Here is a 27469-nt window from a genome sequence, read left to right as displayed (position 1 = left end):
CTGAAGCCAGTCCAATTGGCCTTCTTATAGTTGATGAACGTTCGGCGCTCAGAGGTTATGAAGTCGGGTGGTCGGTCGATGGTGAGGATTATGGGGAGGTGGTCTGACCCCAAAGAGATGACGGCTTGCCATGATACGTCACTCAGGAGATCAGGGGATGCGATTGAGATGTCTGGCGAGCTGCTGCACCTCCTCGTAATCCTAGTGGGGGCATCCTCATTCACCGTGCAAAACGTGGAGCTATCTATCTGCTCTGCCAAAGCTATGCCACGCTGGTCGTTGCCTAGGGGAGAATGCCATGACGAGTGATGTGCATTGAAATCCCCCAGAACCAGACGACTATGGCCAGATAGCAACCCACTTATGTCGGGGCTGTAGGCCTGGCCATTAATCGGGACACAGCTGCCAACCGGCGGTATATACACGTTGTATATCTCTATCTCGGCAGTACCAGACTTGACTGCTACCCCCATACATTCCATGTATGGGTCACTAGCGTCAAGCGCAGGCGAGATAGGTCTATACTGCACGGAATGGTGTATAACGAAGGCCAATCCCCCACCTCCATTCCTTGAGCGATCCTTACGTAGCACATTGTAGCCGTGACAACTGTGCAAGCTGCAGGTGTTAGTCAGCTTTGTCTCCTGGATCGCTGCGACCGATATGCTCTTCCGACTCATAAAATCCACAATCTCATCAATCTTGCCTCGCAGTCCATTGCAGTTTAACTGCAGGAACGATACATTTCCCGACACTGGCCTGGCAATAGTAGGGCTAGGGTGCTGTCTTTGCATAAATTGCCGTACGGGAGAGGTCGGGGGGTCACATAGTCCGACGACGAGGACGCCGAAGGCGACGACGGCGACGCTTGTGACCCACTGCTGGCTGTGTTCGCACAGCACCTAGCGACATAGCCAGTATGACTATACTCCCGTAGCGAAGTTAGGCCAGAGCAAGAACGGAAATGTACCCACTCCAAGCACCTGTTACACCTCACCGACACTGACCGATGATGAAGGCGGTTCTGGCAAACGGAACAGAACCAGGGTCCGGGGTTCTTTTCAATCCCGGCACGGACCAAAAGCATACGGAGAAGGCACTCCGGGATGTGCCTCTCCCATGACGAAAAAAGACGAACACGTACACTGAGGCGGCAGCCCTTGCCGATGAAGATTCTATCGGGTCAATCCGGTACGTACAACCGGCTGCCATGGTCTGTTGTTCACGCGAGGACGTCGAGTATGAACATCTTTACGGACAGTAAATGACCAGAAGGGCAATAACAACAAGAATGGTAAAGTTACGAACAGTCTTGCTGTGTAAAAAGGATATAAACGCTTTCTCTGAGAATGGCACGATTCGCACCGTTTGGGTGCCGGGCCATAGCGGAGTAATTGGGAATGAAAAAGCAGACGATTTGGCAGTGAAGGCCAGAGAACCGCAGTCAATAAACTTGGTTAACTCAAAGCATTTCGTGTCGACGCAGTTCGAGTTAAGGGCGATGAACATGTTACACTGTGAAACAGCGAAACAGCGAAACAGTCGGTAGGACGGCGAAAATCCTTTGGGATGATCCGGATCGTGGGAGGACGACGCTATTACTGAAAGAAAGTAAGAAGGAGGTCAGTACAGCTTTTGGTATAATAACGGGATACATAGAATTACGAGCTCACTTATGAAGAATAAATGCAGCAAGTGATAGCATCTGTAGGGCATGTAGGGAAGATGGGGAAACTTTAGAGCAGTTCCTATGTCATTGCCTGGATTCGCGGCTAACAGACACCGCTACTTAGGTAGGAACACAATGCCGGACATCAACCGACTTAGAGCAGTGGTATGGAAAGCAATTGGGTATATTGTAAGTAGCACGGAATGGCGGACTTAGATTTTCTTTTTCGAGGTTTCTTATAAGTATTTAGAGCGCATAACAAGCCTAAATTACCGTATCCTCTTTTCAACCTAAATTTACCTAACCTAACAGCCAAGTACGGTCCCTATCAGTCCATAACTGGACATAGCTCCTAAATATTTGAAAAACTTGTTATATAAAATTCGGCCCTGCCAAACATAACACTTTTTTTTTTGTTTTTCTACGAAAAATGTATAAAATTTTTTTATGTAAAAAAATTTTAATAGACATTTTATATATGTCCACATTTAAACACAACATAACTATACCCTACACCACCACTGTGGAAAAGGGTATTATAACTTTGTGCATTTGTTTGCAACACTAAGAAGGAGGAGAGCTAGACCAATCGATAAGCATACCGATTGGTCATAGCTAAATCGAATCACTTCCTGATTTTTTCCGTATTCTTATAATCAAGGTACAGATCGCATTTGTTGTCGGATTGTTGATTGAAATTTTGCACAAGTGACTTTTTTAGTTCAAGGACAAACGCTGTTGATTTCGAACGGAATTGGTTTAGATTTAGGTATAGCTTCAATATATATCTTTCATCCGATGAATACTGTTAAAGCTGCAGTGGCCACAATTTTAGTCCGATCTTTACAAAGTTTACAACAAATGCGATAGGCGTCTCATTGAACGTCCCAATATGTTTGCAAATTTTCATTAAAATCAATAGATATAGCTCCCATACATATCTTTCAGCCGATATGGTCTTTCAGACTGTAGAAGCCACAATTTTAGTCCGTTTACAAAATTTTATGTGAGGTGTTTCTTCCCTATATTTTTTTTCTGTGTGTAACTACAACTCTCTTTCGAAAATCCGGGAAAAATAGTTTTAAATAAAAAGTTAAGGAAACTTCAGTAAGCCAAAAAAAATAATCCATATTCTGCCGTCGCCAAAAATATGTAGGAATTAAGCCAGAAAGAAATTAACATAAAATTGTTGTGACAACTCGCCACATTGAATGATACTTCCGGTTTTGTTTTTCAAGTGGGAGGGACCCTAATGACCCCCTTGTGTACCAAATATTTACCATTTAGATTTCGTTTGGGGGAAAAGATGGAAAGGGTGAAAGTGGATCGACGTTTTTAATAGAATTTTTTGTTACAGTCTATCAAAAATACTTGTTTATTAAAGTTTCTCTTATAAAGGAGGAATATTTAATGTTTGAAACTACCAATAGATTATAATTAAGTATGGCAAATAATATCAGGTTTCTAGTTTTCATTAAGTAGTACATTTTCAATTTCATGGCCAAGCTATCAAATATAGGACAATAAGGAATAACATTAATTATGGGTATAATTTCGGCTTTATTACTTTTAATGTAAAAACTATTTTATGTTCGTATTAATATTCGGAAAAACCATGTAAAGTAAGGCAAATACTCCTATTTGATGAAGGCATAAGTATTTTGTTAATGGTCATGTGATGTCTTGGAAGAAGTTAAATAGCTATCAGTTTGCGATGTCACATAGATTAGAAAATATGTCGGTCAAGGTTAAGACCTTGGATTATTATAGAACCGGAAGATAAAGCAGAACTAAACTTTTTCCTACCAATACTCATCTAAGGAAATCACACTGTGCGATGACCTATCACACTGTACCCAATAAAAATTTCTGTAAAACACTCGAGATATCGCAAGAAACACGTCAATTCTCGGTCCTTTGGTCGAGCCATTAAATACTGTTGGTTTGATAATTATATTGGGTTGCCCAAAAAGTAATTGCGGATTTTTTAAAAGAAAGTAAATGCATTTTTTATAAAACTTATAATGAACTTTAACCAAATATACTTTTTTACAGTTTTTCTAAAGCAAGCTAAAAGTAACAGCTGATAACTGACAGAAGAAAGAATGCAATTACAGAGTCACAAGCTTTGAAAAAATTTGTCAACGCCGACTATATGAAAAATCCGCAATTACTTTTTAGATTTATAATTTTTTCTTATATTTGCATTTCATCTAAGTGGTTTACAATGCAAGTATGCCCATAAACTTTCCATTAATTAACAGGGGCCAACTTCTCATATATCAGTGATTGCTGTCCTATTCAAGGTTTTGTTAAGCTCAATGATAAGTGGCCTGCTTTTTATAGCCGAGTCCGAACGGCATGCCGCAGTGCGACACCTCTTTGTGGAGAAGTTTTTACATTGCAGGATTAGAACCCAGGAGTTCAGCGTCATAGGCAGACATGCTACCTTCTGTGCTACGCGGCACTCCAAGTGATATGCGGCTCGGCAAAATATCACATATGTAAAAAAAGAGACCACCGTAGCGCAGAGATTATCATGTCCGCCTATGACGCTGAACGTCTGGGTTCGAATCCTGGCGAGAACATCAAAAAAATTTACAGCGTTGGTTATCCGCTCCTGATGCTGGCAGCAGTTGTGAGGTACTATGCCATGTAAAAAGGAGGTCCCCATTCAACTTGAATCAGACAGCACTCATTGATATGTGAGAAGTTTGCCCCTGCTCCTTAATGGAATCTTCAAGGGCAAAATAGATCTTCAGGGCACTGTGGAATTTCACTGAAGTTTTTCCAGCGATATCAAGCATTTCATGGCGAAAATCTGACTATCTTTGTATTCAGACCTAAGAATAGCCTAAGGCCTTAAGAATAGGAATTTTGCGTAAAAAGGTTACTTTTCTGATTTCGATTGCAGCGACATATTCTTCTGCATAATATACCATCAGGCGGTATCAACGTGACGTTAAAGACCAGTTTATTGCAGTAGATAACCAACCCTGGTCCTAGATAACCAATCCAAGGATGATTTTAAAGATGCAGTCCATACATCTATGGCACAGATGTTAAGAAGATCACAAAAAGTGGAATAGTTCTTGCACCGTTTAAGGAAGCCTAAGAACTTGAATGCTACTTTCGACAATTCGAATGCATGTTTAGCTCAACGGAATTCGCATTGTATCAACATTTCCGAGCATTAAAATCTACTCGATTCATTCGACCCCATTCAGAAGTCGTTGGAGTACGAATGACAGAGATTATTGTCGTCTGCAAATGATTAGATCGCTTACGATGTCTGACTCAACAGATCGTTGATGATAATAAGAACAAGTAAAACCCCTTTTTACTTGTTCTTATTATTAGGCCGGACCGAACTTTGGATACCCACCACCTCGGTTATATATGTAAACCACCTTTCATCAAAATCCGATGAAAATTGCGTACCTTAGGGCCCATAGCAGTTATATCGAAATATGTTCCGATTTGGACCAAATACTAATAATTACAGTAGCTATATCTAAAATTAAACCGATCGGAACCATATACGACACGGATGTCGAAAAGCCTAACATAAGTCACCGTGTCAAATTTCAGTGAAATCGGATTATAAATGCGCCTTTTATGGGGCCAAGATTTTAAATCGAGATATCGGTCTGCCTGGCAGCTATATTCAAATCTGGACCGATATGGCCCAAATTGCTGCAAAAATTGAGAGATCGCCTTTTACGGGCCCGAAGCCTTAAATCGAGAAATTGGTCTATATGGCAGATATACCCAAATCTGAACCGACCAAGGCCAAATTGACGAAGGATGTCGAAGGACCCAATACAACTTAATGTCCCAAATTTCATCAAAATCGGATAATAAATGTGGCTTTTATGGGCCTAAGACCCTAAATGAGAGGATCGGTTCATATGACAGCTATACCCAAATCTGGACCGATCTGAGCCAACTCAAAGAAGGATGTCAGAGGGCCTAACACAACCCACTGTCCCAAGTTTCGGCGAAATCGACAATAAATGCGCCTTGTGTGGGCCCAAGACCCTAAATCGAAGGATCGGTCTATATGGCAGCTGTGTCCAAATCTGGACCGATCTGGGCCAAATTGACGAAGGATGTCGAAGGACCCATTACAACTTACTGTCCCAAATTTCATCAAAATCGGATAATAAATGTGGCTTTTATAGGCCTAAGACCCTAAATCGGAGGATCGGTCTATATGGCAGCTATATCCAAATATGGACCGATCTGGGCCAAATTGACGAAGTATATTGAAGGGCCTAATATAACTCACTGTCCTAAATTTCATCAAAATCGGATATTAAATGTGGCTTTTATGGGTCATAAATCGGCGGATCGGTCTATATGGGGGCTATATGAAGTTATAGGCCGATATAATCCATCTTCGAACTTAACCTGCTTATGGTCAAAAGAAGAATCTGTGCAAAGTTTCATCTCAATATCTCTATTTTTTTTAGACTGTACCGTGATTTCAACAGACAGACGTATGGCTATGTCTAGATCGTCTTAGATTTTTACGCTGATCAAGAATATATATACTTTATAGGGTCGGAAATGGATATTTCGATGTGTTGCAAACGGAATGACAAAATGAATATACCCCCATCCTTCGGTGGTGGGTATAAAAAGAGAAAGAGAAAGGATAAAGCCATGGGGTATACCTGATATCAGTTTATGCTCATTGTATGATTACTCCACAGTGACTGGTTCAGTGCGTCCTCTGAGAAAGCTCGAAATAAATCGAACGAACTCATTACCGACACCAAATGCGACAAGCTTTGATAGTAGTGCACCATGCCAGATCCTATCAAATGCCTTGAAGATATTCAGAGCTAAAACTGGAAAACTTAATTGTTTGCCATGCCCCTAAGTTGGTTCATGTCTGGTATTGTGTCCCCACCTAAGAACCGGTGTCTGTTAGCCGCGAAAACCGTGCAATGACATAGAAAATGATCCAACATTACTTCATCTTTTCCACATGGTCTGCACATGATATCGTTGACGCACCGATTTTACATAAGTGAACTCGTAGTCCTATGTTTCCCGTTATGATAACAAAAGCTATAATGATCTCCTTCTTACTTGCTTTTAGTAATAGCCTCGTTTTCATACGATCTCGATCCCCCCATAGGATTTTCGCCGTCCGACCGTTTCGCTGTTTCACAGTGTTACATGCTTATTTGTCGCCCACGCTTTTAACTCGGACTGCAACGACTCGAAATGCTGTGGGTTAAACAAGTTTATTGACGGCAGTTCTCTGGCCTTCACTGCCAAATCGTCTGCTTTCTCATTCGCAGTTACACCGCTATGATCCGCCACTCAAACGATACGGATCATGCGAGAAGGCGTTAATCCCCTTCTTACATTCAAAGACTGTTCGTGATCTTACCGTCCTGCTTGTTATTGCCCTTATGGCCATTTTACTGTTCGTATAGATGTTCATACTCGGCAATCTAAAACAAATCTCAGTTCCTGGGTTCTCAATGTAGACCCCAGGCCCACTCTATCTTCTAGCTTTGATCTCTCCGCAGAATATGATCTTCCAGATGGCAATACTAGGGTTCCGTCAATCCAAGACTATGCCGCAGGCAGCAATGCCTCGTGTTAACTCCACACCATCTCACGCATTCTGTGATCGCCGCATCTCCGGCTACAGGAACGTATTATGGTCGGGCAGTCAAAAACAGATCTCAGTCCCTGAGTTCTCCATGTAGACACCCCCATTCCCACTGGGGGTCTACTTTGATCCATTCGTATAACATTATCTTCCAGATTGCAATACTAGGGTTCCGTAAATCCAGGACCGTGTCGCTGGCAGCAATGCCTGGCACTAGACTTAAATGTCGTCTGAGGTAGCCGATCGGAAACCTGCTTCATTTCTACCAGGTTTCGTGTCGTCGCCTTGATTATACCTCGATGGTATGAGCTGCGCTCATCCTTAATCCATTCTCCCATTGCCTTAAGTCTCATAGCCGCAGTGGCTGCCTCGCACTTAATCTGAATGTCTATGGGCCGGATATCTAGAATAGTCTCCATTACCCAAGTGGGCGTGGTCCTCATCGCTCCGCCTATGCCAAGGCAACATGTTCTCTGAACCTTTTTCTCCATCGCAGTCCACCAAACTACTGAGGCGTAAGTAAGTATCGATTTAATCACACTCCTGTAAAGCCAGTGGACTACCTTCGGTTTCATACCATAATTCGAGCCTACGGCTCGTCTTCATGATGCCCAACATCTGTGAGCCTTCTCAGTATGCTCCTGAATGTGACACTTCCAATTCAGTTTCCTGCCCAAGACAACACCTAAGTATTTGACCTTATCAAATATCAAAATCTTTCTATTGAGGAAACGTGGTGAGTTAAAATAGCCCATCTTCATCTTCTCGTGAACAGGCTGATTGTAGTCTTCTCTGGTTTATCATTGAGAACCCTAGGTCTAGCCCAGTTGTGCGCCATTTGCAAGACCCTTTCGGCCAATTGTTGTAGCTGGTTCGGAAGTAGTACAACATCGTCTACGTAGCAGACGTGTTCAAACGGTTTAGCCATATGGCGATGATAATGAGTTTCGGTAGAAGGTAATGATTTTGCTCATCGGTCACAGACAATACATCTTTAGTGGACGTTTCTGGCTTGGTAATGTCCACCGTTGCGCAGAGGTTAGCATGTGCGACTATGACGCTGAACGGCAGGAGAAATTTGCAAAGAATTATGCCATGTAAAAACTTCTAACGAAAGAGGTGTCAAACAGATGCACGCCGTTCGAAATCGGCTATAGAAAGGAGGTCCCTTATCATTGAGCTTAAAGTTAAGCGCAATGTTCTGCGTCAGCAATTTAATAAATAATGCATAAAATTTTTTTTGTTTAATTTTAAAAGTTTGTTATAATAAACTTTATGACCAAACTTGCGTAACTTTTTACAAAATTTTTTGGTGAAATTCTTCACTTAGCGCAATGTAGCCTTTTAGACCAAATTCACATTTTATGAAGATTCTTCTTTAGTAAACCATGTTTTTAAAACCTACAAAAAAGTATAGGCTATTTAAAATCCCCTTTTTGTCCCTTTTTGGAAAATCGTATTGAAGCATTAGATAAAATGACTAAACATCTACTCAACCTTTAACTTGAAAATATATTTCAAGTCCTTTTCTTGTTATTCCCATAGTATTTGTTGTTATAGGGTTTTTTTTGTTTGTCATTTTAGTTGAAATAAATTGCAATAATAACCACCATGAATCTAAAGCAAATAACATTGAATAGGACACCCGTGGTATCGAATATAACTTCCGTACTTACTTCACTTGAATGCAGTCGTGCTGGTAATTCAGTTTGTTCGCCGGATGAGTTAAATGTCCAATGAAATGAATCCGCAGGCGGTGATGCATCCACTTCACATTTTAACGCCAACGTTTCATGCTTCAGGGCTCCCAACAGTTCATCGTGTTCTGTGGCACAAATGGGGGCATCTGTAACAGGAAGGCAAAGAAAAAAAGATACTATTATCAGTAAAATGAAAAAAAAAACGAATAGAAAAAAGAAATAAAAGGCCACAACAAGAATTTATAGAATGGGGAAAACAGTTGCCTCTATTATTAAAACAAAACTAACTAAAGGAAGAAGAAAGGACATCACCGGCAACACATCAAATAACCAACCAGCAAAAACCGAAAAAAATTAGAAGTTTAACTCTAAACTGTTTCTAAAGAAAAACTTTGGCAGAGTCAGTGGTAAAAGAAGTTTTTTTGCAGCTTCAGTTTTTAATGTGCCCTACACCACCAAACTAGACCCAACCACATAGTTTAATACGGACTAACAATTTAAAATTATATTAGAATTGATGATAATTTTTAATATAAGAATTAAAATGGGTTTTATATCATTCAGAGAAGACTAGTGTAAGACATCTCTGTTAGAGATTTTGCTTAATGAGGCCATATTTTGATATGAAAACATACAGGTATAAGGTATCACTTATTCGTCTTAGTATTCTATCGTTGTCATTGTATTACTTGAGAGTGTATCTTTTACACACCATAATAAAATGACTGCGGCTATTTTTGCGTTAAAACTCCAAACAAAAAATTTCTCTTCATACCGAAGAAAAACCCTATTCCATTTCTCGGGCGAAAACTATATTTTACTTGTGGTTTTTGTTTAATTCAATGTCGTTGTTTGGTGTTCCCTGTTTTTCTTTCTCTTCCACCGCATTTTTTCCATCATTTTATACCAACTCCTCTTTCAATGCATGCCATTTTTAGTTTTGTCTTTTTGTATATTTTTTTTGTGTTCTTGGTCTTGAAGTTTTCTTTTCTTTTACATCTTTGGTTTAGTTCAAGCTGTATTAAAAACTTTTTAATTTTCAAGTGTAATTAGCCAGAAAGATGATGCAGATTAAGAGTTTGCTGTGGTGCAAACACTCAAAAGGCAATTAAAGTTAAAAAATCTGGTTTAGTCTCAGTTCTGGTTTCATTTTTTGTGTTCACACAATGACTGCGAACAAATTCCCACAATGTTGCAATATTTATTATTAAATTTTAATGATTAAATAAGAAAATCCTATAAAAAGGGGCACATTTTGATGGTATGGCATTTTGATTTGATTTTAAGGGTGGAGTAAAAATGGAAGGGGATATGTAGTTTAAGGGCTGCAATCTAAATCAAATTTTGTCTTTTTTTGATTATTAATGGATATTGGTGAAGACAAATTACTCATTACCTATCCTGGTAAAATGGCTTGCTTCTTGCTGGAGACACATATGTTCTAAAAAATTTTTTGTAAAACTATTTTTTGAAGCTTCAATCTTCATTTCATGAAGGTTTCAATAAATTTTATAGTTGCCGACGTTGAATGTGGGCGAAAACTTAATCTGGTTCTATCCTGGTTCACCACTGTAAAATAGCAAATATTTTGAATTTCACCATAAAGGACCAAAAGGTACCGTTATACAGAACTTAGAGCAAATTTTTCTTGTTGTTAGCGGTAATCCAAGTACTTCTGTCAATTGTTCAGAGGTTCTTTCCCGGTGAACCGCAGTGTTTTTTATCGTCATATAATTCTAAGATGAATGTTTTCTGTGTGTCTGTCAGTGGGTTTGGTCGTAATCTTGCTACAATTACGCTACAGCCTTTAAAATATCGAATTAAATTGAAATATTGTGCCGAAACTTGGCACCATGGCGTATTTTGTTCAAAGACTAAATTCTTGAACAGACTAGGTTAGGTTGAAAATAGGGTGCAGATATTAATCTGGCCCATGTCATTGTGGGTATACACCTAAGCCAGTAATCGACTTGTTGTGCGCTCTAAAAACTATAAAGTAACCTCTAATATGAAAATTTTATGTTAGGAATTCCGTGCTACTTACAAAATCCTAAATTGTTTTCAATACCACTCCCCTAAGTTGGTTCATGTCTGGTATTGTGTCTCCACCTATGTGCCGGTATCTGTTAGACGCGAAAGCCGGGCAATGACAAAAGAAATGCTCCAACGTCTCATTATCTTCCCCGCATGCCCTACACATGCTGTCACTTGCAGCACCGATTTTACATAAGTGAGCTCGTAGTCCTATGTGTACCGTTCTGATACCTCCTTCTTATACTGACCTCCTTTCCTCTTCCTTATACTGGCCTCCTTTCAATAGTAGCCTCGTCTTCTTACGATCTGGGTGCCCCCATAGGATTTTCGCCGTCATACCGACCGTTTCGCTGTTCCAAAATGTTGCATGTGCATTCGTCGCCCACTCCCTTAGCTCGGACTGCGTCAAACCGAAAGGTTTCGGGTTAACCAATTTTATTGACGCCAGGCGCCTGGCCTTTACCGCCAAATCGTCAGTCCTTTCAGTTTCCCTTACTCCATTATGGCCCGGCACCCAAACGATGCAGATTTTGCCATCCTCAGAGAAGGCGTTAATCTCCATCTTACACTGCAAGACTGTTCGTGAACTTACTGTCCTGGTTGTTATTGCCCTTATGGCAATTATACTGTCGTATGTAAAAATGTTCCTACTGTAAAGATGTTTACACTCGATGTCCCAGCGTAAGCACCACACTACTTCACGATTTCCGTGATCGCCCGGATCCCTGCCTGCAGGACCGTATTATGGTCAGGGAAACCTCTTCCCTTCTTTCCAGGAAGGGAAGAGGTTTCCAAATTTCAGCCAAATCGGATGAAAATTGAGCCGCTAGACGCTTACGATGTCAAAACTGGGTATCGGTTTATATGGGGGTTATATCCAAATCTGAACCGATATATCCCATTTATCATGCGCAACGAGCTACATCGATAAAAAGTATTTGTGCTAAATTTCAAGCGCATATCTTTATTCGTTTGGACGCTATCGTGTTTTCGACAGACGGACGGACGGATAAGGCTAGGTCGACTAAAATGTCAAGACGAGGTGTAATTATTTCGAGGTGTGAAAAACGGAATGACTAGATTAGTATACCCCCATCCTATGGTGATGGGCATAAAAATAAGAGTTATGCATGTTACACATATTTGTTCTTGTGTGTGTGCTGTCGCCATTTGCATGGACAGCGAAACCCAATATGGTCTCAATCAGTCCATACCCTGATATAGCCGACCTCCCGATTAGACTGCATGAGCTGCCAGAGGGCGCAATTCTTAACCGATTTGGCTGAAATTTTGCACTTTTAGTTTTGGTAAGACTTCCAACAACTTTGGTCTAAATCAGTCCATAATCTGATATAGCCGCCACATAAACTGATCTTCCGATTAGATTTCTTGGGATTCTAGAGTGCGCAATTCTTATCAAATATAGTTGAAATGCAGATATCGTTAAGGAAAGACTTTGAAAAACCTGATATAGCCCATAACCTGATATAGCCGCCACATAAACTGATCTCCCGATTTGATTTCGTGGCTGAAATTTTGCACATATCGTTGAAGAATGACTTCCAACATCTGTGCCTTGTATGGTCTATACCAGCCCATAACCTGATATAGCCGCCATATAAACCGATCTCCAGATTAGACTTCTTGGGCTTCTAGAGTGCGCAATTCTTATCTAATATGGATGAAATTTTGTACGATGTCCAACTTTGGTAAGACGTCCAACAAAGTTACGAAGTTTATTAATTTCGCTGGCTTGTTGGCATAGACCATAGATATGACGTAGCCCAACAGGAAATAGTCTAAAGGCGTCAACTCGCACGATCGAGGCAGCCAATCGACTGGACCATTCCGTGAGATAACAAGTTCTCCAAACTTGGTTTCCAATACATTGATTGTGACATTCGTTGTGTGGGGTGTGGTGCCGTCTTGTTGGAACCATATGTCCTTCAAGTCCATATCATCCAATAGGGGCCAAAAATATTCAGTTACCATCGAACGATAGCGATTCCCATTCACAGTAACGTGCCTGTCTTGATCATCACGGAAGAAGTACGGCCCAATGATGCCGCCAGCCCATAAACCCTAATTTTATCGGGATGCAATGATGACTCATGGAGTACGTGTGGATTGCCGTCTGACTAATAAAGCACATTTTGCTTATTGGCGAAGCCATTCAGCCAGAAATGAGCCTCATCGATGATGATTTGCGCTCTTAACGTTGAGGCCACTGACTCCGAATTTCGGTAGTAAATTTCGACTCTTGTTGACTCTTATATCTATCCACTGTTGAATGGCAAACGTTACTGAAGAGAAATGTCGTAAAAGCGGCAAAAAATTGGCGTCATTTTCTGTACCTATCGGTCTACTTTTGTAGCGTCCCTAAAAAAAACCCTGTATATAAGTTTACTATGGCCATCGAACTTTACGTTGCATTTGCTTTATCCACTTGTATGCTTGTCTGCTTGTGTATGGATAGCACCTTAGCTTTCGGTCGGGTAAAGCTAGCCACTGGAAATTTTGCTCAAAAATTTTTTATTGATGTACGTCAATTGGGATTTTAAATAGGCCAATCGGTCCATGTAAACCCATCTGCCGTTTATTCTTCTTGAGTCCCTAGAGCGCTCAATTTTCCACCAATTTGAACCGCTTAATAATTACTGCCATAACTTCCGACAACATTGCAATGGTCCATTACAGTCTAAAACATGAAATAGCTCCAATATAATCTGATCCCACTATTTGGCTTTTAGAGTCCATAGAAGGAGCAATTATTTTCCGATTTGGCTAAAATTTGGCAAATAGTGCTTTGTTATGGCTTAGCATGCGCATTGCAAATAAAGTCCTAATCGGTTTAAAACTCTATGTAGCACCCATATAAACCACTCAATTCACCCACGACAAAAAAAAGTATTATAATAGAACGATTTATAGTGGGCGGTGTTTGTTCTCCAATGTTTAAAAAAAATCTGCAAATTTTCAGAAAAATTTTGCTAAAATTTTATTTTCATAGTTCCATAATGGGAAAGTTGCAACGAAATTAAACTTTTCATAACATTTCCATTGCCTGGCACAACCGAGCAGATAAAGAAAAAGGAGAAAGTTGGAACCACAACTTTGAGATAGTCAGTAACTTCATCTACCTGGGCACCGTCGTAACCGAAACGAATGACACCAGTTTTGTTATTAAGCGAAGAATAATACTGGCAAACAGATGCTACTTTGGACTAAATAAGCAGTTTAGAAACAAGGCCACCTTTCGACAGACGAAGATTACACTAGGCAAGACAATGATACTACCCGTTCTTATATATGGGTCTGAAGCATGGGTACTTGTGAAAACAGATGAGGTAGTGCTTGGAGTATTTGAGAGAAAGATTCTTCGTTAAATATATGAACCAGTTTGCGATAATGGAGAATATAGGCGACGTATGAACCACGAGCTGTGTGACGATGAAAGCATAGTTACACGCATCAAAATACAACGGCTGCGTTGGCTAGGTCATGTTGTCAGAATGGATGAAGAAGCTTAAGCTAAGAAGTCTTATGAAGGCAAACACGCAAAACCGGCAAGACCAAAAGCCCGATGGAAAGATCAAGTGGTGGGAGACACCTCGAAACTTGGTGTCAGAGATTTTAGAATGGGCGCAGAAGATCGAGGCGCTTGGAACGTTATTCTACGTACGGCTAGTGGAACATATATTCTGTCATAGCCAATTGAAGTAAGTTAGTAACATTTCCATTATGGAACTATATTTGTACCTATTGGTGCAGTGCTGTTTTAATGTTTGACTCATTTTAAAGATAACTTTAATTTACAGTCATTCCAGTCATCGCCATTGGGGACAGTCGTCGCTGCAAATGCTTTGTGATGTTCTCGCCGTGATTCGAACAAAGGTATACATTTTCATAGATGATCATGCTTACCTATGCACCACGGTGGACCTTATATTAAATTTTTGATTTGAACTTAACAAATCTACACATTTTTCATCATAAAGCTTCAAATAAGAAAATAAATTTTAATAAAATCTCTTCCATTTACCAGAGTCTTAGATATTCACAAAAGGAATAAGAAATTAAAAAAAAAACGGTAGTTGCATTCCAATTGGACCAGAATGCCATAAATTCATTAAACCCCTGCCATTTTGTAGACTTTTCATTAAAAATAAATGCAATATACAACCAAGCCAAGAAACATGGCAACGAAGACGGATTAAACACAAAAAAGCATGGCACTAAAAAAAACAACTAGGATGAACACAATAGTTCTGCTACCTATGGCACAAAATAAACATCCTGGAAAAATTCTTGCATTCGAAAAAGGCAGGAGGAGCAATAATAAAACAGCAAGAAATTCTAGGAAATACAACACGAAGCTACTCTAGCGCAAATTCAAGTGCTGTAAGAAAAATATTAAAAAGCAAACCTCCACCAACTCCATGGAGAGTTAGGAAACCCAGAAAAAATGCCAAGAAAAAGAAGAAGAAAAAACATCCTGGCATACGAATAAATAATCTAATGAATATTTTTCAAACGGCTTAAGTTGCCAGAGACAAGACAAGAGAACAGCGAAAATACGCCACTTGAAGAATGTCTGGCTATTGCTCTTCTTTACATTACGCCCGGTCTTTGTTTTGTGGGTTTTTGCATTTTCTATGTTTTTTTTTTTTTTTTTTTTTGTCTGCTTGCATTCTAAAGTACAATTCAGACAAAGAGAAAAAGGCCAAGCAGAGACAGCGGCTTAACAGATGAGATAGAAAAAAACTTCGAAGAGACGATTTTTCTTTGGCAATGCAGCCTAACTAAGGACATCAGTGGCGATCTGTATAGCAAAGTTGAAGCTGGTGTTGCAAATGCCACAACATAGCGTTGCAGGATATACTTTAGTCGGGAGAAGTACCAATGCTTGGCGAACAAAATATGCAAAGTTGTAGAAAAATTGTCTTTTCTTTATTCTTCACAAGAGCAGTCATGGCAATTTTTAGTTATACTTTACTTTATATTTGTGTGTCATACTTGATGGGATTTTGTCAGCTTTAAGCATTTAATGAGGTTTATCAGAACAATCAACAATAATTTTTCTTTTGTTATAAATTAGCAACATTTTGGGGAAAGTAAAACACAATAAACGTTAATTGAGAAGAAAAGGAAATTTATAAAAAAAAAAAAACATACTTAATACGTAAATATTTGTTTTTGTCAAAAATTTCTCAAATTTTATATTATATTTCTATAGAAAATTTGCCCAAATTTAATTGTATTTAAACTTTTGTATACTTATATCTTCCACCATAGGATGCATATAAAGGTATACTAATTTCGTCATTCCATTACAAACGGAATCGATATATTGTTCTGAGACCCAACAAAGTTTATATATTCTTGATTGCCTTGGCATTCTTAGTCTATTTGTCCGTCCGTCCGTCTGCACGCACTAATGTACACTTACTTTCGCAGGAAGAAAGCTGGACGCTAGAAATTTTGCATGAATACTTCCTATTAGTGTGGGTCGGTTGAAATTTTAAAGGGACCATATCGGTCCATGTTTTGCTATAGCTGCCATTTAAACCGATCTTAAATCTTGATTGCTTGAGCCTCTAGAGGGCTCAATTCTTATACGATTCGTCTGAAATTTTGCATGAGGTGTTTTCTAATGACCTCCAACAACTGTCCCAAGTATGGTTTATATTGGTTTGTAACCTGATATAGCTCCCACATGAACCGACCTCGGATTTTGAATTCTTAAGCCGCTAGAGGGCGCAATTATTATTCGATTTGGCTGAAATTTTGCTTGAGGTGTTTAGTTACGACTTTGAACAATGATGCCAAATTTGGTTCAAATCAGTTGAAAACGTGATATAGCTTCCATATAAACCGACCTCGGATCTTGACTTCTTAAGCCGCTAGAGGGAGCAATTATTATACCATTTGGCTGATAATTTGCATGAGGTGTTTTGTTCTGACTCCCAATGACTGTGATAAGTATGGTCCAAATTGAATCATAATCTAATATAGCTGCGGCATAAACCGATTTCCCGATTTGACTTCTTGAGCCGCTAGAGGGCGCAATTATTATCCGATTTAGCTGAAATTTTGCAGTGTTTTGTTTTAACTTACAAAACCTGTGCTAGGTATGGTACAAATAGGTTCATTACTTGATATAGCTCCCATATAAACCAATCTCGGATCTTGACGTTTTGAGCCGCCAGAGGGCGCAATTATTATTCGATGTGGCTGAAATTCTGCATAAGGTTTTATGCTCTAGCTTCCAACAAGAGTGGTGAAAATCGGTTCACAATATTATCCGATTCGAAATTTTGCATAAAGTGTTATGCTCTAACTAAAAACAACTGCGCTAAGAATGGTGAAAATCGGTTCATAACCTGATATTTTTCACATATAAACCGATCCTGCATCTTGGCTTCTTAAGCCGCTAGAGGGCGCAATTATTATTTGATTTAGCTGACATTTTGCACAAAGTGTTTTGTTTTAACTTCCAACCACTGTGCCAAGTATGGTCCAAATCGCTTCATTACCTGACGTAGCTCCCATATAAACCGATCTTATATCCTGGCTTTTTGAGTCCCTAGAGGCCGCAATTCTAATCCGATATCACTGAAATTGTATTGTTTTGCTTTGTCTTTCAACAAATGAGCCAAGTATGGTCGAAATCGAATTTGATTTAGCTGACATTTTGCACGAAGTGTTTTGTTTTAACTTCCAACCACTGTGCCAAGTATGGTCCAAATCCCTTCATTACCTGATATAGCTCCCATATAAACCGATCTTAAATCCTGACTACTTGAGCCGCCAGAGGGCGCAACTTTTAACCGATTTGGCTGAAATTTTGCATAAGGTGTTATGCTCTAACTTCTAACAACTGTACCCAGAATGGTGAAAATCGGTTAATAACCTAATATACGTCCCATATAAACCGATCCAGGATATTGGCTTCTTGAGCCGCTAGAGGGCGCAATTGTAATCCGATTTCATTGAAATTTTGCATGAAGTGTTTTGCTTTGACTTTTAACAACTTTGCCAAGTATAGTCTAAATCGGTTCATAACCTGATTTACGTCACATATTAACCGATTCTGAATCCTGACATCTTGATCCGCTAGAGGGCGCAATTGTTATCCGATTTGGCTGATATTTTGCACGAAGTGTTTTATTTTAACACCCAACAACTGTGCCAAGAATGGTCAAAGTCGGTTCTTAACCAGATGTACGTCCCATATAAACCAATTATTAACCGATTTGGCTGAAATTTTGCATAAGGTGTTATGCTCTAATTTCCAACAACTGGGCCAAGAATGGGGACAATCGGTTCATAATCGGACATACGTCCTATATAAACTGATCCCGGATCTTGACTTCTCGAGCCGCTAGAGGGCGCAATTGAAATACGATTTCACTGATATTTTGCATGAAATATTCTGCTTTGACATTGATCAACTGTACCAAGTATAGTCAAAATCGGTTTTTAACATGATATAGCTTCCATATAAACTGATCCTGGATCTTGACTTCTTGAGCCGTTAGAGGGCGGAATTGTAATCCAATTTCATTGAAATTTTGCGTGAAGTGTTATGCTTTGGCTTCCAAGAACTATTTCAAGTGTGGTCCAAATCGGTTCATACCATAATATAGCTCCCATATGAACCGATCTCGGATCTTGACTTCTTGAGCCACTAAAGGACGCAATTATAATCTGATTTGTCTAAAATATTGTATGAGGTGCTTTGTTATGACTTTCAACATTTGTGATGAGTATGGTCTAAATTGGTTAATAACAAAATATAGCTCCATATAAACCGAACCTGGATCTTGACTTCTTGAGCCGATAAAGGGCGCAATTATTATCTGACTTGGATGCAAATTTGCATGAAGTGTGTTGCTTTGACTTTCAACAGCGGTGGTTGTTGATCGGACCAAATTGGTTCATAAGCTGATATTGCTCCCATATAAATCCATCTCCTGATTATACTTCTTGAGCCTCTAGAAGACGCAACTCTTATCGGATTGGGCTGAAATTTTGTATAAAGATTTTTTGAAAATAAATATGGTCTCATTTGGTTTACATACAAACAGATCTCCCGATTTCAGTTCTTAAGCCTCAATAGGGCGCAATTTTTATCCGAATTGCCTGAAATTTCGTACAATGACATTTACTTTGGTATTCAACAGCCAAACCAAGTATGGTTCGCATCGGCCCAAAACCTTATATAGCTCCAATACCATGGCGATTTTTATCCATTATCCTTTGTTTGCCTTTAAAGAGATACTGGGTAATGAGCTGTACAAATGCGATCCATGGTGGAGGGTGTATAAGATTCGGCCCGGTCGAACTTTTACTTGTTCTTGTTTAATATTTTATAAACATGTTTTTTCTTAAGAAAATTTCATCAACATTTTTTGTACGGAAATGTTGTGAATTTCTCTTTGGGGCTAATTTTGGGTAAACCAAATTTCATTTATTGAAACAAATTGATTACATTGTTGTTGCTTATTAGTAATTTTACTTTTATTAAGCCGTTCACCACCCCGATTTTTAATAAATCATGCGTCACCGCGGACATAATAGCACATAAAATATCTTTATTTATACAACAAATGCAGAATTAATTGCTCTTTTGCTTGTATTGGACTTGTTGTAGAACACAAAAAATTCCGGGAAACAAAAAAAAACCTTAAGCCTTGTGCCAAAATTTATTATGTTCTGCTGCCTCTGCTATCACATTTACAATGGCCCTCTAATTAAAAGCCAAATAAAAGAAAACATAATTTTCGCAAAAAAAGAAGGAAACACAATCAGAAAAACAAACCCTTTTCGTTGGATTGTTATCTCAGCCATACCTCCATTTAATATTTAATATTTATAATATGTCAGCAACATCAGCGAAAATTTCTAAACAACAAAGATTAATTACAACATTGGTGCAAAAAATATGTGCTACGTAAGCTTAATATGGAATTACAAGAGATAGAAAATCTGTTGATCAATAGGTGGTTCCGGCCACACAAGCACAAGAAAATAAAACAAGGCCAGAGTGTAGTAGAAGAAAAAAACATGAAAAAATCGCCATTACAATTCCTTGGAGTTGCAAACAAAAGAGAAAAACGAATCCTTGTAAATGCTCTATTGTTAGCGCATTATTTCGTGTCATTTTCCTTTGCCACTCTTTACGTAATCTTCTTCGATAACTTCTTTGTTTTAGTTTTTTTTTTTTTTACTTTTGTGCATTTCGTTTTGCTTACTTTGCCAGCACTTTCTTAGAAAAGGTAATATGAACCCCAACTTTATAGCCAAGTTAAGTGAAAAATCTAATAATGGTTATACCAATGAGCACTGAAGATTTCTAGCCATAAGTGCTGAAGGAAATTTTAAAAGGGTTACAAAGTGGAATGTTTTCAACAAATTAAAACAAATAAGAAGAAGGGCTGAACTTTGGATATCTCTCGTTATGATCTGGTCTAGTCGAGTGGTCGAATAAATGCAATTCACTGTTCATGAGATCTGAAGATCGGTAATGCAGCCATACCGCTGATGACAGATCCCCAGTGCAGCCGGATTTACTTAACAGAATCTATTCCGGAACATGCTTGGCCAAGGGCTGTTCCCATTCCGCAAATCTGCCCCTACAACAACAATAACGACCGACAACGACTCTGCTATAGACCATTGGTTTTATTTCGTTTAAGAGAAATTACTCTGACCTGCGTTAATTGAACTTTTTTTATGATTCAGCAACTACGGACGCTGTGATATACTCATGCAAACTGTATTACCCCTAGTTTGAGCCCTATTTGATAAAATATAATGTCCTACTATGAAAACTAATATGAGACACAAAGGAATAATAAAAACGGACCTCCCACCCCAACGTTGGCGAACCACGCAAACGTAAAAAGGACCATGATTTGCGGATCTGCACTTGGAATGTCCGCACTCTCTATAGAGAAGGTGCAGTATATGCGCTGGCGGATGTATTACAAGTACAAGGCAGATATTACCGCCTTACACGAAGTGCGATGGACTGGGAATGGTGTCACGGTGACGAACTATACTATAGCTGTCATTACACGAGGCATGAATTTGGCTGTGGATTTGTGCTTAGTAGGAGGCTGAAACACCTTGTCTCCAGCTTTACTTTGGTAGATGAGAGGCTAGCCAGAATCCGCATAAACGCCAAATTGTTCAACATCAGCCTTATTTGTGCCGATGCCCCGACGGAAGACAAGGACAAGCAGATCAGGGATATATTCTACGAGCGCCTAGAGAGAATATGACCGCTGCATCGCCCATGATATTAAAATCGATCTGGGAGATTTTAATGCGAAGATATGGACGGATGCAACCGTAGCGCATGTCCGCCTATGACGCTGAACGCCTGGGTTCGAATCCTGGCAAGACCATCAAAAAAAATTTTCAGCGGTGGTTTTCCCCTCCTAATGCTGGCAACATTTGTGAGGTACTTTGACATGTAAGACTTGCCTCCAAAGAGATGTCGCACTGCGGCACGCCGTTCGGACTCGGCAAAGAGATGTCGAACTGCTGCACGCCGTTCGGAGTCGGCATAAAAAAGGAGGCCCCTTATCATTGAGCTTAAACTTGAATCGGACTGCACTCATTGATATGTCAGAAGTTTGACCCTGTTCCATAGTGCAATGTTAATGTGCAAAATTTGCAATTTGATAGGGAAGCAAGCCATCTTTGGTCCAAAAGTCGGAAAGTTTAGCCTCCACGAGATAATGTCCAGTAATGGGTTGAGGCTGATAGTTTTCGACGCGGCAAAAAACATGGTAAGAAGTTGACCAGATTTCAACATAAAAATATCCACAAAACCACATGACAGTAACCCAATCAAAACACGAGGAAACAATTTGATCACGTTGTGATAGATGGAAGGTGTTCATCCAGCGTGTTAGATGTACGATCGATCCGTGGAGCGAATATAGATTCGGATTATTAGCTTGTTGTAGCAAAGGTTCGCACCCGTTTGAATATGGCGGAAGCTCGACATTAAATAGCCGCAAACACAACAGATGGCAGCGGCATACTCCACTCGACTGACCCAACTGTTTGATGAAAGCACTCCTTGTTTCGATGATATAAGGGAGCAGTGGCAAACCATTGCCCACTCCATGGAAGATGCCGCAAGAGCTGTACTTGGGTACCGGAAGCCTACCCCAAGAAACCCATGGTACGAAGAAGAGTGTCGAGTGTCGGCATATAGAGCAACTGTGGAATCAGTAGCAACGCAACAGGCACAACCTCCTGGGTGCAGGCACAACCTCCTTGGTGCAGGCACAACCTCCTTGGTGCAGGCACATCCTCCTACAGAGACAAAGAAAAAAATCTGGTAATTGACACAGAAAGCATGCTGAGGATATGGAAAGAACATTTTACCCAACTGCTAGTGTCCGACGATGGTAGTGTCCGACGATTGATTGGTACTGCGGTATCCCTAGTACCAATCAATGATGATGGTAAAGAATTTGTACTTCCTAGTCAGAATGAGGTCTAGGTAGCAGAGACTCGACTGAAGAGCCACAAGGCAGCAGGAGCCGACGGGTTACCCGCTGAACTATTTCAAACCGGAGGCAATACGCTAATAAGGCGCATGCATCAGCTTGTCTGCTCAATCTGACTAGAAGAACGCATACCCGATGATTGGAACCTCCCGTACACAAGAACGGAAATAAGACGGAATGTGCCAACTATAGAGGAATAAGTCTCCTCCTCATCGCATACAAGATACTCTCGAGCGTACTGTGTGAACTATAAAACTTTAGAGTCAATGAGATAATTGGGCCCTATCAAGGCGGATTGAAAATAATGATTTCTGCAGAAGCTGTGAAGAAGACAAAGCTTCGTTTTAGAGGTCTCAATTCAATTTTTTTAAGCTTCGAACAAACAATAAAAATATAAGCACACCATTAGATTTTCAAAAAAAAAAAATAAAATTTTTGGTTTTAATTTTTTTCTATTTTCATAACCTTTTTCTCTCAAAACACATGCTAGCTTTGCTCCCTATTCACCTACTGGCATTCACCCTTAGATTTCACAATTGGTGTGAACACAAACGAAAAAAATCACAACCCCGTTCACGACCAACAGCAATTTATTGGCTGTTGGTGAAACTTCATTTCTTGTGGAGGAGCAAATCGATGGCCATGACTTGAGGTAAACAAAAAAAGCCAACGCATAACGTATCTGGCTTTGCAAGCATCCAACGAGAAGGTGGTAGCAAATGATGGCAGCAAAAGGAGTGTAAAATAGAGTATAGAACGTAAAAAAAAAAACGAATCTCCAAGATAATACAATTGGTTCGTAATGTTGGAAATGATGTTACATTAATAATGATAACATCGTTAAATAAATTGATATGTGCCATGATCAAAAGGTTAATGACATTGCAATTGTTGTTGAGATTTAATATTGCAAAGCCATTTGGGGAATTGCAAGCAAGCAATCATTAATGGTCTCTAGTTTAGCACTACATAGTAGTTAAGACTGACTGCTCACCGTGGGGGTTTATTAGCGATTTACACGTATTAATGTACATCAAATGAATTTTATGGCATAGTTTCAATCGTAATGGCTACAGATAGACAGAGACATATATCATGAGGGATTTTGAAGGGTGAGGCGAAAGGAGGTAAATTAGAGTGAAAGGGAAAAATGTATTGAACCAAGGATTTTTGCGAAAAGCTGAGGTTTTTTCAAGAAAGTTGTTGTTGTTGTTGTAGTAGCAGTGTGTGGTACACTGAGGCGGCAGTCCTTGCCGATGAAGGAATTCATCGGGTCAATCCGGTACATACAACCGGCTGCCATGGAAAATATATGTGGGATAGCTTGGAGACTTGGAAAGAGAAAGATTTTAATGGCTACTAATGATTGTGGTTACTTTGATACGTCTGTAAGATATATTTACTTAACACTTTTTTGCTTGTGGAATTACCAAATACATTTGTTTCGATTATCGGATGACTTTTTCTTTTGCATGTCTTCCAATGTAAGATAACATTTTAGGGAATTTTTAAGCTATTAGGTGGTTTCGGATCGATATATGTAAGAGGTCTTTGGCTAAAGTGTCATTTAAAGTGAGCACCGCTGATAGCACACATTAAACCAGGTTAAGAAAAACATTAAACCAGGTTAGGTTCGGCCGGGCCGAATCTTGGAAACCCGCTACCATGGATTCTGCTAAAATATGGGAGCTATATTTAGTTATAGACCGAATTGGACCGTACTTGGCCGTAGTTAATGAGAGTCATAACCGAACTCTATATGCAAAATTTCAGCCGAAATCGGATAAAAATCGAGGCTTGTAAGGGCTCAAGAAGTCAAATAGGGAGATCTGGAGATCGGTTTATATGTGGCTAGTACGATTTTAACCGTACTCGCCAAATTGCGGCTTCGAGGGGCTCAGGAAGTCAAATCGGGAGATCGGTTTATATAGGAGCTATAGCAGGTTATAGACAGATTTAAACCGTACTTAGCTTCGTTGTTGGCAGTCCTAAGAGAATATTATGTGCAAATTTAGCCAAATCAGATAAAAATTGAGAATTCCAGGGGCTCAAGAAATAAAATATCGTGATCGGGTTATATAAGAGCTATATCAGATTCTTGACCGACTTCGACCGTACTGTGCAAAGTTGTTAGACCTCATAGCAGAGCACCCTGTGCAAAATTTCACCCATATCGGATTATAATTGCGGCTTCCAGAGGCTCAAAAAGTCAAATCGGGAGATCGGTTTATATGGGAGCTATATCAGGTTATAGACCGATTTAGACCCTACTTGGCTCCGTTGTTGGGAGTTGAAACAGATGCTATGTGCAAATTTTCAGCTAAATCGGATGAAAATCGAGGCTTGTAAGGGCTCAAGAAGTCAAATCCGGAGATTGGTTTATATGGGAGCTATATCCAAATCTGAACCGATATGGCCCATTTGCAATCCCTCAATGACTTATATCAATATAAAGTATTTGTGCTAAATTTCAAGCGGCTAGCTCAAATAGCGGTCGAACTATCGTGAAATCGACAGACAGACGGATAAGGCTAGTTGGAATCAGAATAACGAGACGATCAAGAATATATATACTTTATGGGATACTAGATCAATATTTCGAGGACAAACGGAATGACCAGATTGGTATACCCGCATCCTATCGTGGTGGGGGTATAATAAGTAAAACAAGTGTTAAGTTCGGCCGTGCCGAACTTTGGATACCCACCACCATGGTTAAATTAATCATCCTCTCTTATAACAGCTCCACTACCATATCCATAATAATATGCAAATGAGGGCTGGCATGGATCATATGTAATTCAGGTCCCGAGAATTCTTATACAGATCACAGTTTCAGCGAAATCAGGCAACAAATCCGCCTTTTATGGGATTAAAACTCTAAATTGGAAGATCGGTCTATATGGAAGCTTTATTTAAATAAAATATGATCGGATGACGGGGGGCTTAGTACAGGTCACTGTGTCAAATACCAGCGAAATCGGATAATACATGCAGCTTTTATGGGCTTAAGACCCTTAATCATATATTTAGATTTGATGATTGTAGCTCAAAGTTTCAAGTTTCAGCGAAATCTGGCAGATCGGTCTATATCGCGGCTATATCTGATTTAAGGTCGATCTGAACCTTATTTGAGACATATATCGATAGGCTTTAATCAACTCACTATTTCAAATTTCATCGAAATCGGATATTAATTGCTGCTTTTATGGGCTCAAGACCCTAAATCGGGTTATCGGTCTATATGGCAGCTATATCTAACTTAAGTCCTATCTGTACCACATTCAGGTGTGATAGAGGTAGGCTCAAAATAACTCACTGCTTCAAATTTCAGCAAAATCGGGTTAAAAGTGCAGCTTTTATGGGCTCAAGACCCTCAATCGGCAGATCGGTCTATGTGACAGCTATATATAAATATGATCCGGTCTGAACCCGTATTTCAGTCGAATGTCGGATAGTTTAAAACAACTCCCGATTCAAATTTTAGCTATATCGGATAATACTTTGTGGCTTTTTTGGGCTTAAGACCCTTAATCGGCAGATCGCTATATATGTCAGCTACATCTGAATATAGACCGATCTGAACCATATTTGAGTCGGATATTAAGAGGCTTTAATTAACTCAATGATTCTAATTTCAGCGAAATCGGATAATAATTGCGGTTTTTATGGGATTAAGACCCTAAATCACCAGATCGGTCTGTATGACAGTTTTATCTAAATATGGTCCGATCTGAACCATATTTGAGTCGGATGTCGGGAGGCTTAAACAAACTCACTATTTAGAAATTTCATCGAAATCGGATAATAAGTTAGCCTGTTACGGGCTTAAGATCAGCAGATCTTATCTCTATGAGAGCTATATCTAAATATGGTCCTTTCTGAACTTTACTCGAATATCGGTATGCCTAAAACATGTGACTATTTCAAATTTCAGCGAAATCGGACAAAAATCCGGCTTTTACGGGCTTAACACCCAAAATCGCCAGATCGGTCTATATGGCAGCTATATCTATATATAGTCCGATTTGGCCCATTCAAGAACTTAAACTGCGTATAGAGAAAATACGAGTCTGTGCAAAATTTCAAACCAATATCTCAATTTTTTAAGACTGTTGACTGATAAGAAATGACGGACACACGGACGGACCGACACATGCACATGGTTAAATCGTCTTAGAATTTTACGACGATCCAAAATATATATACTTTGTAAGGCCTTTTGTAATACTTTGAAATGTATTACAAACGGAATGACAAAACGAATATACCCCCATCCCATGGTGGTGGGTATAAAAAGGTACTCTTACTCATTAAGGCAACCGAGCTCCAAATTCACAGAAGAATAGCTCCCAACACATGCAATGCCTGATTTGTTATTCTTTCATATAATCGAAATCGATTTGTGTTCAGAACTACTTTTGTACTAATTTTCACTAGGATTGCTTCAATAGCCTTGTCAGAGGCCTTGTTCCTACAAAAATGCGAGAACCCATTAACAAAAACAAAAACACTATAAGCAAATCTTTGCATGAAATCCTCCCATTATCAGAAATAAAATTTTTCATGTTATACTTACAGCGTATACGTAATGTCACCGGATTGCTGGTCCCTTTGCCTTCGGAGTTTACAGCGAGACAAGTGTAATCGCCGGCAGATGCACGCGAAACGCTTTGCAGGACAAGTGATTGATCTGATAGGATAACACCAGCTGATACATTGTGATGTAATTCCTTGCCCTGTGAATGGAAGAAAGGAAAAAAGGCAAATGTTAGAAAAAATCAACATGGTATGAGAAAAAAATCACACCCACACACTCAAATAGAATGCAAGTACGTGAGTCCTTGTGTAAATATTTGCTTAAAGGATAAAGCAAACTAGTGTAAGGGAAAAGGAA

General features: G+C 39.5%; 1 protein-coding gene across 1 annotated transcript in view; it reads right to left on the bottom strand.

Moving 5' to 3' along the window:
* Positions 1–27469, bottom strand: part of LOC106090424 (protein turtle homolog A) — a 436959-nt gene that overhangs the window by 83010 nt on the left and 326480 nt on the right. The window contains exons 9-10 of the mRNA XM_059362200.1: positions 27152–27311; positions 8981–9150 (exon numbers count right to left, since the gene is read on the bottom strand). Coding sequence (XP_059218183.1) covers positions 8981–9150; positions 27152–27311 — 330 coding nt within the window. The remainder of the gene's footprint in view (positions 1–8980; positions 9151–27151; positions 27312–27469) is intronic.

This window comes from Stomoxys calcitrans, chromosome 2 (genome assembly GCF_963082655.1).
Source record: "Stomoxys calcitrans chromosome 2, idStoCalc2.1, whole genome shotgun sequence".
Lineage (NCBI taxonomy): Eukaryota > Metazoa > Arthropoda > Insecta > Diptera > Muscidae > Stomoxys > Stomoxys calcitrans.
The sequence above is the reverse complement of the archived record's forward strand: the minus strand, read 5'-3'. Positions and strand labels throughout refer to the sequence as shown.